The 12,708-nt window shown below is 47.5% G+C and overlaps 1 protein-coding gene across 19 annotated transcripts in view; it reads right to left on the minus strand.

Moving 5' to 3' along the window:
• Mta3 (metastasis associated 1 family, member 3) overlaps positions 1–7,648 on the minus strand; it is a 119,337-nt gene extending 111,689 nt beyond the window's left edge. For 7 of the 19 annotated variants that reach the window (XM_087551883.1, XM_087551878.1, XM_087551882.1 and 4 more), the window contains exons 1-2: positions 7,519–7,576; positions 5,326–5,393 (exon numbers count right to left, since the gene is read on the minus strand). In XM_087551883.1, coding sequence (XP_087408009.1) covers positions 5,326–5,393; positions 7,519–7,546 — 96 coding nt within the window. In that variant the 5' untranslated portion in view covers positions 7,547–7,576. 19 annotated transcript variants of the gene reach the window in all.
• Between the last annotated feature and the right edge of the window lie 5,060 nt (positions 7,649–12,708).

Below are 12,708 nucleotides of genomic sequence, written 5' to 3' on the forward strand. Positions count from 1 at the left end.
CCAACCCTGGAGCTCTAATGTTCTGAGTGGCCCACAATACAATCAGCACTGGGCTCGGCTTAATTTACTGCAGCTGAGGCCCAGGCGCACGTCCTAATCTCTATAAATTCTGCGGCTTTCAAGCGGGTTCTTCATAAAAAACGCATCAGTTACAACAGTGTTATTGTGACGTCCGATTTCTCACAAACGTGGCACACGTTTCAGAATGCATCTGGACTTGCAGATATATTCAAACGGAAAGAACGCGTACCGTGACAGATTTGCCGGATTCAGTAAGATCGGCAGCAACATTGTGGTAGAGACGACACTGTGGAGATAGTGCCCCTTCAAATTAAAATTATATTAAATTCCTACCCGAATGCCAATATATTTCATAATGTTGTGATCAAACTCATCCTCCAGAAGCAATGAGCCAGCAATCTGGTAAATGAACAGGCCGATATTTCCATGTAAATAAAGCCGAGAGCTTTCCTCATTTCTGTCTCATTAGTGTGCTCTCCTAACAGCAAGGCTCTACAAAGATGATTAAATTCTCAGATAAACCTGCTGCAGGGATGAAGACGTTGCTCCCAATGTTTCTTCCTTGACTTTGTTCTTTAAACTTTTTCGCTTGTTTGTTTAAGTCAAGATCTCTACATAAACACAGGCCAGCTCAGAACTGGTAATCCTCCTGCCTCAGCTTACCTGGTGCTAGAAGAGGTGTGCAGCATCACACCTGGACATGAAATTAAGTGGCGGGGGTTCTGGGCATCGTGGCGCTTGTCTTTAATTTAGTCCCTGCACTCGTGAGGCAGAGGCAGGTGGATCTCTGAGTTCAAGGCCAGCCTGGTCTACATAGGGAGTTTCCCAACAGCCAGGGCTACACAAAGAAATCCTGTCAGGGGGAGGAGATGGAATCTTTGGTGCTGAAGGTTAAAAGTACTGGCTGCTCACTTCCAAAAGACTCTGGTTCAATTCCCAGCACACACACATGGCTGCTCACAACTGTCTGTAACTCCAGTTCCAGGGAATTTAATACCCACACAAAGAAGTAGTAGTAGTAGTAGTAGTAGTAGTAGTAGTAGTAGTAGTAGTAATAGTAATATATCCTCAGGACTAAAGGGTGTGGCTTGAAGACAAGGTGCACTCTTAGCAAGTGCAGATCCTGGGGTTCAGTCGCCAGCACCAAAAGTGTTGTCCTGGGCACAGGCACCCCTGACTATTGGATTGTTCAATAGTGCAGTATTGTTCTTTCCTCACGACTACAGTGCCATTGTTCTTCCTCAGGCCTACAGAACACCATGGTTCTTCCCTTCCATAAGGGACTCACAAACCATTTCTCTGAAGCTCTGCTATTCTAAATAATGGCCCCATTGAGCAGTGGTGGGTCTTTTCCAGTTTCTGAAGTGAGGGTCTACGCAGTGAGTGGAGGGGTTGAGGGCGCACGTGTTCTGAATGCTAAGAGTTAACTCTGAGCTGGGGGAGTCACCAGGGCTAGGAGATCAGAGACAGAACACCAGGAATCGAAGACCAGCCTGGGCTTCACTGTGAGCCCTTGTCTCAAAACAAAAACAAAAAACAAGGGCTGTAAACACGGTTCAGTGTTATAGCACTGGCTGAGCCTCTTCAAGGCCCTGGGCTCAATTTCCAATCCTCCAAACGGGGAGCGGGGGAAATTAATGGGAAAGCTTTCTAATTTCCATGCCCATTGCCAAGAGTTCCCGAGTGGCCGGAGGATCCTGATTAAGACTCCATGAAATGGCTCAAGGGAATCTTTGGGAATTATTTACAAAAGTGTGTATGTGTGTGTGTGTGTGTATGCTGGCGTGGTAGCTCAATATACACCAAAGCTATAATCTCAGCGTTCAATAGGCAGAGGCAGGAGGATTGCCCAGGTTTAAGGCCAGCTCTGTCTACATTGCAGATTCCAGGCCAACAGAGTACATATACACATGCCAAGGCCGGGGCTCAGTATTTAGTACTGAGTAGTGTGGTGGTAGGTGGGAAGAGAGGTACGAGGCTGAAGATATAACACAATACCACAAAACAGTCAGGCATAGCAAAGCCCTATTGTAGTCCAGCATTTAGGAAATCAGTAGTTCAAGACCCACTTCTGCCTCATAGTGAGTTCAAGGCCAGCCTGAACTACGAGTGACCCAGCAAAAAAAAAAAAAAAAGACTTTGAGGTCAGCATGAACCACCAAGAAAGTTCAAGACCAATATGGGAAACATAGCAAGACCTGTCTCAATGCCAGGTGTGGCACCTTTAATACTAGTACTCGAGAAACAGAGGCAAGAAGACTTCTGTGCTTTTGAGGCCAGCCTGGTCTACATAGGGTGTTCCAGGCCAGTCAGGACTACATAGTGAAACCCAGTCTCGAAAAAGAAAATAAACTTATGTAGGCTCAACCTTTTGTGTGTGTGTGTGTGTGTGTGTGTGTGTGTGTGTATGTGTGTGTGTGTGTGTGTGTGTGTGTGTGAGACTACATAGTGAAACCCAGTCTCGAAAAAGAAAATAAACTTATGTAGGCTCAACCTTTTGTGTGTGTGTGTGTGTGTGTGTGTGTGTGTGTGTGTGTGTGTGTGTGAGACTACATAGTGAAACCCAGTCTCGAAAAAGAAAATAAACTATGTAGGCTCAACCTTTGTTTGTGTGTGTGCGTGTGTGTGTGTGTTCAGAGATTCCGGAATTGCTTTTAACGTGGGTTCTGGGGATAGACTCCAGCTCAGGTACTCAGGCTTGGTGGAGAGCAATTTTACTGACTGAACCAACCACCTCACCAGCCCTCTCGTTTCCTTTAATTCTTTTTTTTTTTTTTCAGAGCTGAGAACCGAACCCAGGGCCTTGCACTTACTAGGTAATCGCTCTACCACTGAGCTAAATCCCCAACCCCTTCCTTTAATTCTTTTTTCCTTCTGTAGACAGTGCTAGGGCCCACGGCGTTAGAAATAATAAGCGAACGCTGTACCACTGGGCCGCATGGCCTTGAGTTAAATATTTGAAGGTGATGAATGAAATGGAAGGAGTAAGCAGGAGGCATTTTTGGTGTCTGAGACAAGGCCTGTGTTCTTCGGGCTGGCCTTGAGCTCTCTGTGAGCTGAGGAGTCCTTCGCGCCCCAGCCACCACCTCCTCAGTACTGAGACTACTGGTGTACCAAGCGTTGAACCCAGAGCCTTGTGTGTGCTCTCCAGTATGCACACTACCAACCGAGCTGTATTTGGCATTTTCAGACACTGGGCAAGCGAAAGTGACGTAAAGCACATATTTAAGAGGCGAAGACATTAGCCATAGTCTCACGAATAAAAGTAAAATTACGGGTGTGCTAAATTTAAAATGTCACTCGCAGGATAGTGCTCTGTAAACATGCAATCTGGAATTCAAATGCGGTGCCTCTTTGGAGTTAGCAGGGCCTTGAGCAGTCATCTTAAAGGTCTGGAACTTTTAAATTCCAAACTAAAAGCTCTTGGCGAACATAGCTCAGATTCATACATCTTGTACGCTTCTTTTGCTATATGGGATTCAGGACTCTAATGCCTGCGTTCAGGAGGCCCAGGCCAGCCTGGGCTACACGAAACTGTTGGCTTACAGGAGATTCTGCTAGGCTCCTCCCAGGGACCTACCTAGCAAGGGCTTACTTAGGTCATCACCTGCCCCTGCCTTAACTACCTGGCCCCTGGTGCAGGCCTCCTATGAAAGGACTGCTATCCACCCCAGTTCTCTCTCACCTGGGTCCCACATATTCCAGCAGGTCTCTTTCTCCCCCTTTCTGTCCCTCTCTGCCCTGACCCCTTCTCTGCCCTCCTGGCTCCTGCTCCCACCTGCCTGCTTCTACCCCTCTCCTTTATACCGGGTTTGTTGCATGGTGTGATTTCTCATGGGGCACCTTGGCATGGGCCCGCCAGGTAACACCCTCCCTCGCCACCCCCGGGGGAGAGGGGCTTATTATATTTCATAACAGAAACCCTGTCTTAAAACCAGAAACCAGAACCAAAACATCAGACACTTCTCTTTTTTTACTTTCCCCTAATCTGTGCTCAGATGAAGTGACCATCATCTTCTGGAGGAAGGACATGGAAACACATAAACATATAAATTCATACATAGTACACTGTATTTATTTTCATTACCTGTTTTTCTAAGCACTGTGTGTTTTTTTTTTCAGTCAATAACACATTTTAAGTATTTTAGGATTAAGTGGTTGACGTGTAGTTAGAAACATGGAGTAAACAATTGTTGAACTAATGATCCTCTAAACTGTCTCATGTTTATGCTAATACATAACATTACTATTCATCAAGTACTTTGTTCGCTTGTTTGGTTTGGATTTTTTGAGACAGGGTTTCTCTTTGTCACTCTGGCTGTCCGGGAATTCTTGTAGACCAGGCTGGCCTCAGAAATCCCCCTGCCTCCACCTCGCCTGTCTCCCTAGTGCTAGAATTAAAGGTGTGAGTTCTTGTCAGCTCCTTTTCTTTCCCCATTTATTTTCCCTCTGTTTTGAGAGAGTTCTGCCACTCACTAGCCTGGAACTCTCTAGGTAGGTTAGCCTGGTGGGCTGGCGAGCCCCAGAGCAAGGATTGCAGGCGTGAGCCACTAAACTGGTTTTTCTTTCAGATTCTGAGACTTGAACTCAAGTCCTCATGCTTGCAAGGTTGCAAGGTAAGAACAAGAACTTTACCGACTGAGCCATCTCCCAGCTGCTTGGTTTATTTGGTTTGGTTTGGTTTGGTTTTTTTAGACAGTCATACAACCCAGGTCAGACTCAAACTAGGTATAATGTTCCTGTGTCAGTCTCCCAAGTGCTAGTACCTCGATGACTCATTTTACAATTTTGTGTGTCGGGGGAGGGGAGGACCAGGCTGTGGCTCAGGCTGACCCTAAGCAGCCGGGCGCCTGACTATAGGCAAATAAATCGCCACGCCCAGTCAGATTCTTCCTTCTAGAGGAGGAACATATTCATTTGCTAACAGATGTGAAACGCAGCACCTGAGAGGCTGAGGCAGGAGGATTGAGGTTTTTGACATCAGTGAAAGCCTGGCTCAAACAAACAAAAACACATTGTACAGTCCTAAATATGACCAAGAATCAAGTTACACAAATTACCGGCCTGATCTTTACAGCCCAAAGCAATGTGAGGAAACTTGCAATCTTTTATTCAGTAACATTAGACAAAAGTCTTTATAAAAAGTCAACAAATATTCAGACGCCTACAGAGCTCTGTAATCAGTCTGGAACTGAAAGTAAAAAAAAAAAAAAAAAAAAAAAAAAAAAAAAAAAAAAATCACCTCTTAGGCCCTTTACCCAGTAACCACGTTAGTGTTCCACAGATGATGTAACTCAGGCTCACCTTGTTGAGTTCCTCTATCCTTCTGATTAGGTATGGGTTGCTGGACGAATTCTCAAAGTAAACATAATCTGCAAACAAAAAGTTACAGGTCTTTTCAACAAAAAGTTCACATTTGACAGCTCACAGCAGGGTTTTTGTTTTGTTGTTGGTTTGGGTTTTTTTTGTTCCTTTGTTTTTGGTTTTGTTTTTGACAGGGCCACATCAGGTAGTCCTGGATGTCTTGGAGACCTTGCGGAGTTAACCAAACCCGCCTCGGGCTCAGGGAGACCTGCCTGCCTCTGCCCAGGACTAGAATGCTGGGATTAAAGGTGTCCAACAATCTCTCGGGCTTCAGCTCTCCACACCAGGCGATTCACTTTAGGAAGTAGGTAATCACCTCCATTAAAACTGTTCCAAGTCTATTCTTTGCTAGAAGTCCCACTTCCGACTAAGTACCCCAAGCTCATCTAGAACTGGACACACCCCTGCCTCACACTCTCAAGTGTGGAGATTAGTGGCACGTACCAGGAACCACATCCTGCTTGAGTTTCTTCTTCTTTTAGAAAATAGCAGCCCAGGCCGGCAAGAACTGGCGATGTAGCTGAGTCTGGTCTCTAGCTCCTAAGCCTCCCACCCCCACTCTTACAAAGCTGAATTTATTGACATGGGCCACAATGGCCACTCTTGAATTAATTCTTTAATTTAAAAAAGTCATGACTTGGTGTCATTGGGTGGAGTGGGGAAACAAAGGAAGGGTATCAAAGCAGAGGTCAGCCTGGAGCTACATAGCAAGACTTTGCCTCAAAAAACAACAAAAGGCAAAGGCCTTAATTAAATCCCAGCACTTGGGGGTGGGCAGAGGCAAGCAGATCTCTGTGAGGCCAGCCTGGTCTAAGAGTGAATTCTAGGGCAGCTAAGCCTAAATAGACACCCTGCCTCAAACAAACAAACAAACAAACCCACCACAATATGAGAGGCAGACCCCTTCATCACTATGTATCAGCGCACACTAAAGCACCCTCCCAAAGCACCTCATCCCTCCAATACAATCAGCCCCGAACGACGTTTCTTACATAAAATTGTTGACCTAAGACAAATTAGGAGGGGAAAAAAAGCTTACCAGCTCAAATTCATTTCCAACGTCAACTTAAAAAAAAAAAAAAATCGGCGGGCAGAGTGTGTAAGGAAAAGCCAGGTAACAAACTTTTCCTTACTCTACCTGGGATGGGGAGGAATAGGGCTGGGTGTTGGGATTTTTTTATCCTTTTATTATATTTTATTCAACTCCATTTAGACTCTTCTTATAAAGAAAGCATGGCCAAGTTTTCAAGCAAACCTACGGGATTTTTCCAAGTGTGGCTTTTCCTCCACAGAGAAGCTGGAAACTTCCCACTATGTGTTTACCTGAGAGACTGCACAGTCACGGTCTACCTTAGCGGCTCTCTCTCAGCTCTCTGCTGCTAAGTGGCCTCATTTAGCCAGGCCATTCCCCACCATCATCCATCAGGAGCTCGGCTAATGAGCAGAGACGGAAGAGCAAGTCTCACTCACAAACACGCCACTTATCTGAATTATTATTTTACCAGGAAGGAGGGAGGGAGGGCGTCGTGAGCAGGGAAAGTTTGTTTGACCTTATTTCTCTCTTCTGCAGTAGGCTGGGAAGACAGACAGCAGAGCCAACGTCCAGGCTGAGCTCAACTCCCCACCTGGGGCTGCGGCTCCCTGGCCCCACACACAGCCCCACTCTTAGGGGGGGCTGAACGAGGAACCGAAGGGAATGGGGGTGAAGCAGCGACGGTGCAGGGCCCAGGCTATGCAAACAGGCCTGTCCAGCTGTGCCCCCATCTGGGCCACCATCGCCCCCAGCCCACACTAACACAGAAGCAGAAGCGGGGGTTGGGGGGGGTGCTCCAGCCCCCCGGTGCCCAAAAGCCACGCGAGGGAAAGGCCACCCAGCTAGGGGGCTTGCAGAGGCCCTGTCCCTTTAGGGCGTACGTAAAGGGGGTGTCCGATGCGTATCCCCAGAAGAGGCCTGGCCCTGAGACGCCGGGCAGGAGCGGTGGGGGAGGGGAGTGGGGGTGGGGAGCCCCCTGCGCCCCGCCCGCGGCGCCCTCAGCCCGAGCTCCCGGGCTGCTGGCAGTAAGCGTGCGCCGCCCGGACCCCCGCTCCCACCGCCCGCTCCCCGACGGGCCGGGAAGGGCCGAGCCTTCCTACCTCCGACCCGGTACATGTTGGCCGCCATGTCCGCCCGCCCGCCCGCGGAGCCCGAGTCGAGCCCCGCCCGCCGCCGCCGCCTCAGCCTCGACCGCCGCCGCCGCCGCCGCCGCCGCCTCGCCACGGGGGAGGGGGAGGGACGGGGAGGGGACACCGAGGGAGGGGGCTGTGCCCGCCCCCAGCGCCGGCAGAGCGACGCCGAGCGGGCCGGGGAGGCCGGAGCGCGGCGGGGACGGGGCGACGGGCTGCGGGGGGCCGAAGACCCCGGGGCCACCCGCACTAGCCTCGGGTAGCACACTAGGGTCAGGGGCTGTGGAAGAACCAGGGTGGGGACAGAGGTTCAGCCACTCGGAGCGTCTCTCCTGCCCGCGTCACCTGTCCACCTTGGGACAGGTTCTCCTTTCCTGCTTCTGTCCCCAGGGATACCCCTCTATGTGTGACCTCAAGCATACGAATGCCCTTCTGGGTACAACTCTCCGATACAGCCAATGCAGGCGACAGATGTTCGCTTGCGTCCCTCCCTCGTGGTGAGAGGGGTTTTGGTGGCTTTAGAGCCTGCAGGCCTGGGGCCAACAAGACCCTGCGTGCTTGCAGCTTTCTCAGTCTGAGACCCAGCTGTGAAAAGAGCTAGGAACTGGCTTTCTCACCCCAACCACATTGGCGGGTCTTTCGTGGCTGTGCCAAAAATGAGCCGAATAAAACCAACTCCCCCACATCCTCTGGCCCTGCTTCTAAACAGGCTCTGTGTACCGTGTGTGCTTTGACCAGGAGAGACCTTCAGCATGAGAGGGCTTCCTTTGCGGGTGGAAGAACATGGTTTCCACAATCTGCCGTTTGCTTCCCCCTCCCCCCTCAAAAGGAGAAGGCCGAGCGAGTCTAACAGCCTAGAGTGGCTGGTCAGCTAACTAGTTTTATGTCAAAAAGCACGCCCCCTCCTCGTTTTTTGCATTACTGGGGATTGAAACCCTAGGTCTTTGCACAGGTTAGTCACTCAACTATAATACCAACTTTTCATGTTTGTTGGTTTGTTTTTAAATTTTTAGTACATTTATCTATCTATCTATCTATCTATCTATCTATCTATCTATCTATCATGTGAAGGCATGAATGCCATAACATATATGTGTAGGTCTATTCTATGAGTCGGGATTGAACTCAGGTACTCAGGCCTGGCTGTCCAGAGCTATCTCACCAGCATTACTTGTTTTAAGCAAGGTCTCAGCTCAGACTAGCTCTTGTAGTCTCCTGCCTCTGCCTCTCAAGTTCTGGGTTTATATTACAGGTGTGGGATAACAAGCCCTGTTAGAAAGCTCTTAAATGGTTAATTTCCCCACGCTGAATAGCTATAGACCCCCTTTTCACATTCCTCACACCCTCTGTGAAGGTTTGAATATAGAAGGCCCTTACAGTAAACATCTGTAACCATAGTATCATAGGCTAAGGCTGGAGGCTCTCCAGTTTGTGGCCAGCTTGGGATACAGAACAAGATCATCTTGACTGGCTTTCCCCAGTGAATAGATAACTTAGGAAAGACAAGGTGTTCCAAACTACTAGACATTGTTGCATAGTAAACACTGGCCTTGTGTTATGGGTTTGGAGTGCCAGGTGATACTGATTTTAAGGTCTGTGCCAGGGTAGGAGCTGTCCCCAGAGAAAAAGACTGCATTTTGGTTGATGTTCCTCTATCATACAATATTGAGAAAAGTAATTTTATGAATAGCTGAGGCATAAATAAATGGGCTTTTGCCAAGTTTTACAGTGATTGTTCTGTGGCCTGTTTCCACATCTATAAAATAGAGATATTAACTCCACTGCACAGGTGTGTTAAGGGTCGGTGGCGATATCTGAGGATGATCTTAAAGCAGACAGCGGAAAGCACTATGCAAATAGCAGGTGTCTGTCAATTCCTTTGTACTCTGGGGAAGCCTCAGACTCAATTGTAGCATGCTCCAAACTGTGGGCCCTCAGCCCTTCTGGCCCAGAGAAAACAAAAGAGCTCTGAAAGCCTAACAGTTATTTATCATAACTCTTTTACTTGGGATCCCGCTGAAAATACAATGTGACTTACCTGACACCACTCTCCATTTCTGAGCTGACACAAACATCGGCTGAATAATTCACCTGGAACAATAGGAACTAAATGGGATTCAGCCCTTTTCCCTCTGGCCCACAACAGTATAAACCACAAAGTCTATCTTCTACTAAGAATGTCGCCTGAAAATTCAAAGGAATGGATCATAAGTTTTAGAAGGTTTCCTCATTATTTTTAAGTAATAAGTGAACAAGAGTAGGGCTGGAAGTGCATAAGAGATGTCTCAGCAGGTAAAGATGCTTGCTGACTTGAGTTTGATCCCTGGAACCCACACATTGGAAAGAGAAAAATCAATTTACAAAAGTTGTCCACAGAGCCCCACGTGCACATCATAGCCTATGTACATGCACACATACACACTAAGCTTTTCTTAAAGCCCAGTTTTGGGGGGCAGAGGGGGAGTAGAGCAGGAGTTCGAGGTTATCCTAAACTGCATAGCATATTTGAGGCTAGCCTGGGCTCCATGGCTGGGTTATAGCTGAACAGAATGTGAATAGAACCTATGATACATAAAGCTCCAGGTTAGATCTCCAGAACTAAATAAACCAAGAACCATAGCCTATGCTTCTAATCCCTGCACCCAATCCTTGGGTTGAAAGTGGAGGTAGGAAGATGGTAGGGAGGAGAAGCTCAAGTTTTCCTCAGCTATACAATTTGATGACACCATCCTAGACTGTGTGAAATTCCATCTCAAAAGCAAAATAATAAGTTAAAAAAAATCCTTCCTCAAAGTATTTTTTTTATTCTCATTACTTCCTTGTCTGCCTGTCCCATTTCCTTGGGGTTCTGAGGTCCCTATACTTACCACAATAAAGATATGAAGAGTGCTAAGAACATTTACCACGCCTGTCCACACTCAGCTCTTCTCCTTAGGAGCAGCCATAGCCTGGAGCTGCCATTAAAGACTTAGAGACCTGGCTCAGAACAGGAAGGAATGGTGGTGGCCAGACCAGACTCCCCCGCCTCCCCTAGGTTCTCTCTGTTAAGCCCCTTTTACTTCCACCTCCAAGACAGGGTTCTCTATATAGGAAATGTATATTCAAGGAGGAGGAAGGAAGGGTGGCTCAGCGGTGAAAGCATACACTGTTGTTCCAGGGGACCTAAGTTAGGATCCCAGAAGAACCCATATCAGGCACTCACGATTGTCAGTGGCTCCAACTCCAGAATGTTCCATATCTTCTTCTGGCCTTTCCACTACTCACACTCACATGCATATGCCTACACATAAATAAAAATAAGTCTATAAATAATACATACATACATACATACATACATACATATACATATACATATGTACATACACAAATGGGGCTGAGTTGTAGCTCGATTGGTAGAATAGATAGATACCCAATATGCATGAAGCCTTGGGTTCCATCCCCAACACTGAATAAGCCAGGTGTGGGGCCACACATTAAGGACTTCATGTTTGTTGTGTCACATTTCTCCCCAACCCTAAGGGAGACATGTCCCCTAAAGCATAGCAGAGACCAGAGTAAACGGCGTCTTCCCATGGACAAAGCTTCCTAGCACAGCTGTTGTAATTAAAGAAACATGTGGAAGGCCTTGCTTGAGACCCAGAGCGTCCCTTCTGTTGGTCTCTCTAAACCCACTCTTTCCATTGCAAGAAAGCTGCAAATGAGCCAGGGGTGGTGGCCATCTTAGCTTTCTGGAGACAGGGGCAGGAGGACCAGCCTATGCTACATGAGACCTCATCCGAAAGAAAGACAAAGAAAGAGATAGTGTCACTGCTCAAAAGGCTTGGTGGGTTAAGACACTTGCCACCAAGCTTGAAGACCTGAGTCCAGTCTCCGGATATACATGATGAAAGGAAGAACAGCTTCTGTAAAATTGCTCTCCAGCCTTCCACATGCATGCCACACACCCATCCACATACATACATACCCCACACACAATATACACACAAACATACAAGAAACACATACACACATATTCATACACATATATACATACATGCACACACACATGTGCACACGCACAAATAAATATAAAAATAAGAAAAAAGACAGGCTGTGGCGGCACACCTCTTTAATCTCAGCACTTGGGAGGCAGAGGCAGCCAGCTCTCTATGAGTTTGAGGCCAACCTGGTCTGCAGACCAAGTTCCAGGACAGCGAGGGATACACAGAGAAATTCAGTTTCAAAAAGCCAACAGATAGGTTGGGGATTTGGCTCAGTGGTAGAGCGCTTGCCTAGGAAGCGCAAGGTCCTGGGTTCGGTCCCCAGCCACAGGAAAAAAAAAAAAAAGCCAACAGATAGATGATAGATAGATAAGAAGAAAAGAGAAGGAAAAACAAAAGAAAAAGAGAGAATGAGATATGAAAGGGAATGTAGATTTTGTCTCAACTTGGGAATGGTGAGTTCTTCCTGTTTTGGTTTGGATTTTTTCCTTTAGTTTTTCTCTTCAGGCACAGGATTTTCCTTGGGGGGAAAAAAAGAGTGTTCTGTGCTCTGGCCGCAGTCTGGGAGACTTGTGATATTGAACCTAGGAATTGAGCCTGGGGGCCTCGGGTGTAATTAATCTGAAGCTGGAGCCCAGGCTTCAGAGGAGCAGTGTCTTGTTTGTGTTTTCTATGATTTATCACCCCTCCCTTTCATTAACTTACTTTGGTTTTTAGCAAGTTTCTTTGGGAAAGTCCAGCCTAACTCAGATATTTTAGGGAGGTCCTCGGCTGTAAAAATGGACAGATGAGTCCTAGAAGAAAGGCATGTGACATCAACAAGCAAAACAAGAATGTCCCTAGGGGAAGGAAACCTGCACAGGGGGTTACAGCATGTCCAATCACCACTTCCCACCCACTTCCTGGTTTGGAACATGAAAGCCCAGACTGGTTTCAGGAGGGCTTACTTTTCCTGTCCTCCATTTTTCTTTGAGATGCACCCATACTGTGTAGTCAGGCGGACCAGGCCAGGCCTCAAGGAGCTCCTCCTGCCTCTGTCTCCCAAGTGCTGGGATTAAAAACAGATGCTGCTAGGCCTGGCTGAGATCCCACATGGTTCTTGGAGGGGAGTGAGCTGAACCATAGGGTTCTAGCCCCAGGAAGGTTCCTTCTGTAGTAAAGATTCAAAGAGGCAATAGGA

The sequence above is a fragment of the Rattus norvegicus genome, chromosome 6, assembly GCF_021556685.1.
Source record: "Rattus norvegicus strain SHRSP/BbbUtx chromosome 6, alternate assembly SHRSP_T2T, whole genome shotgun sequence".
Classification (NCBI taxonomy): Eukaryota; Metazoa; Chordata; class Mammalia; order Rodentia; family Muridae; genus Rattus; species Rattus norvegicus.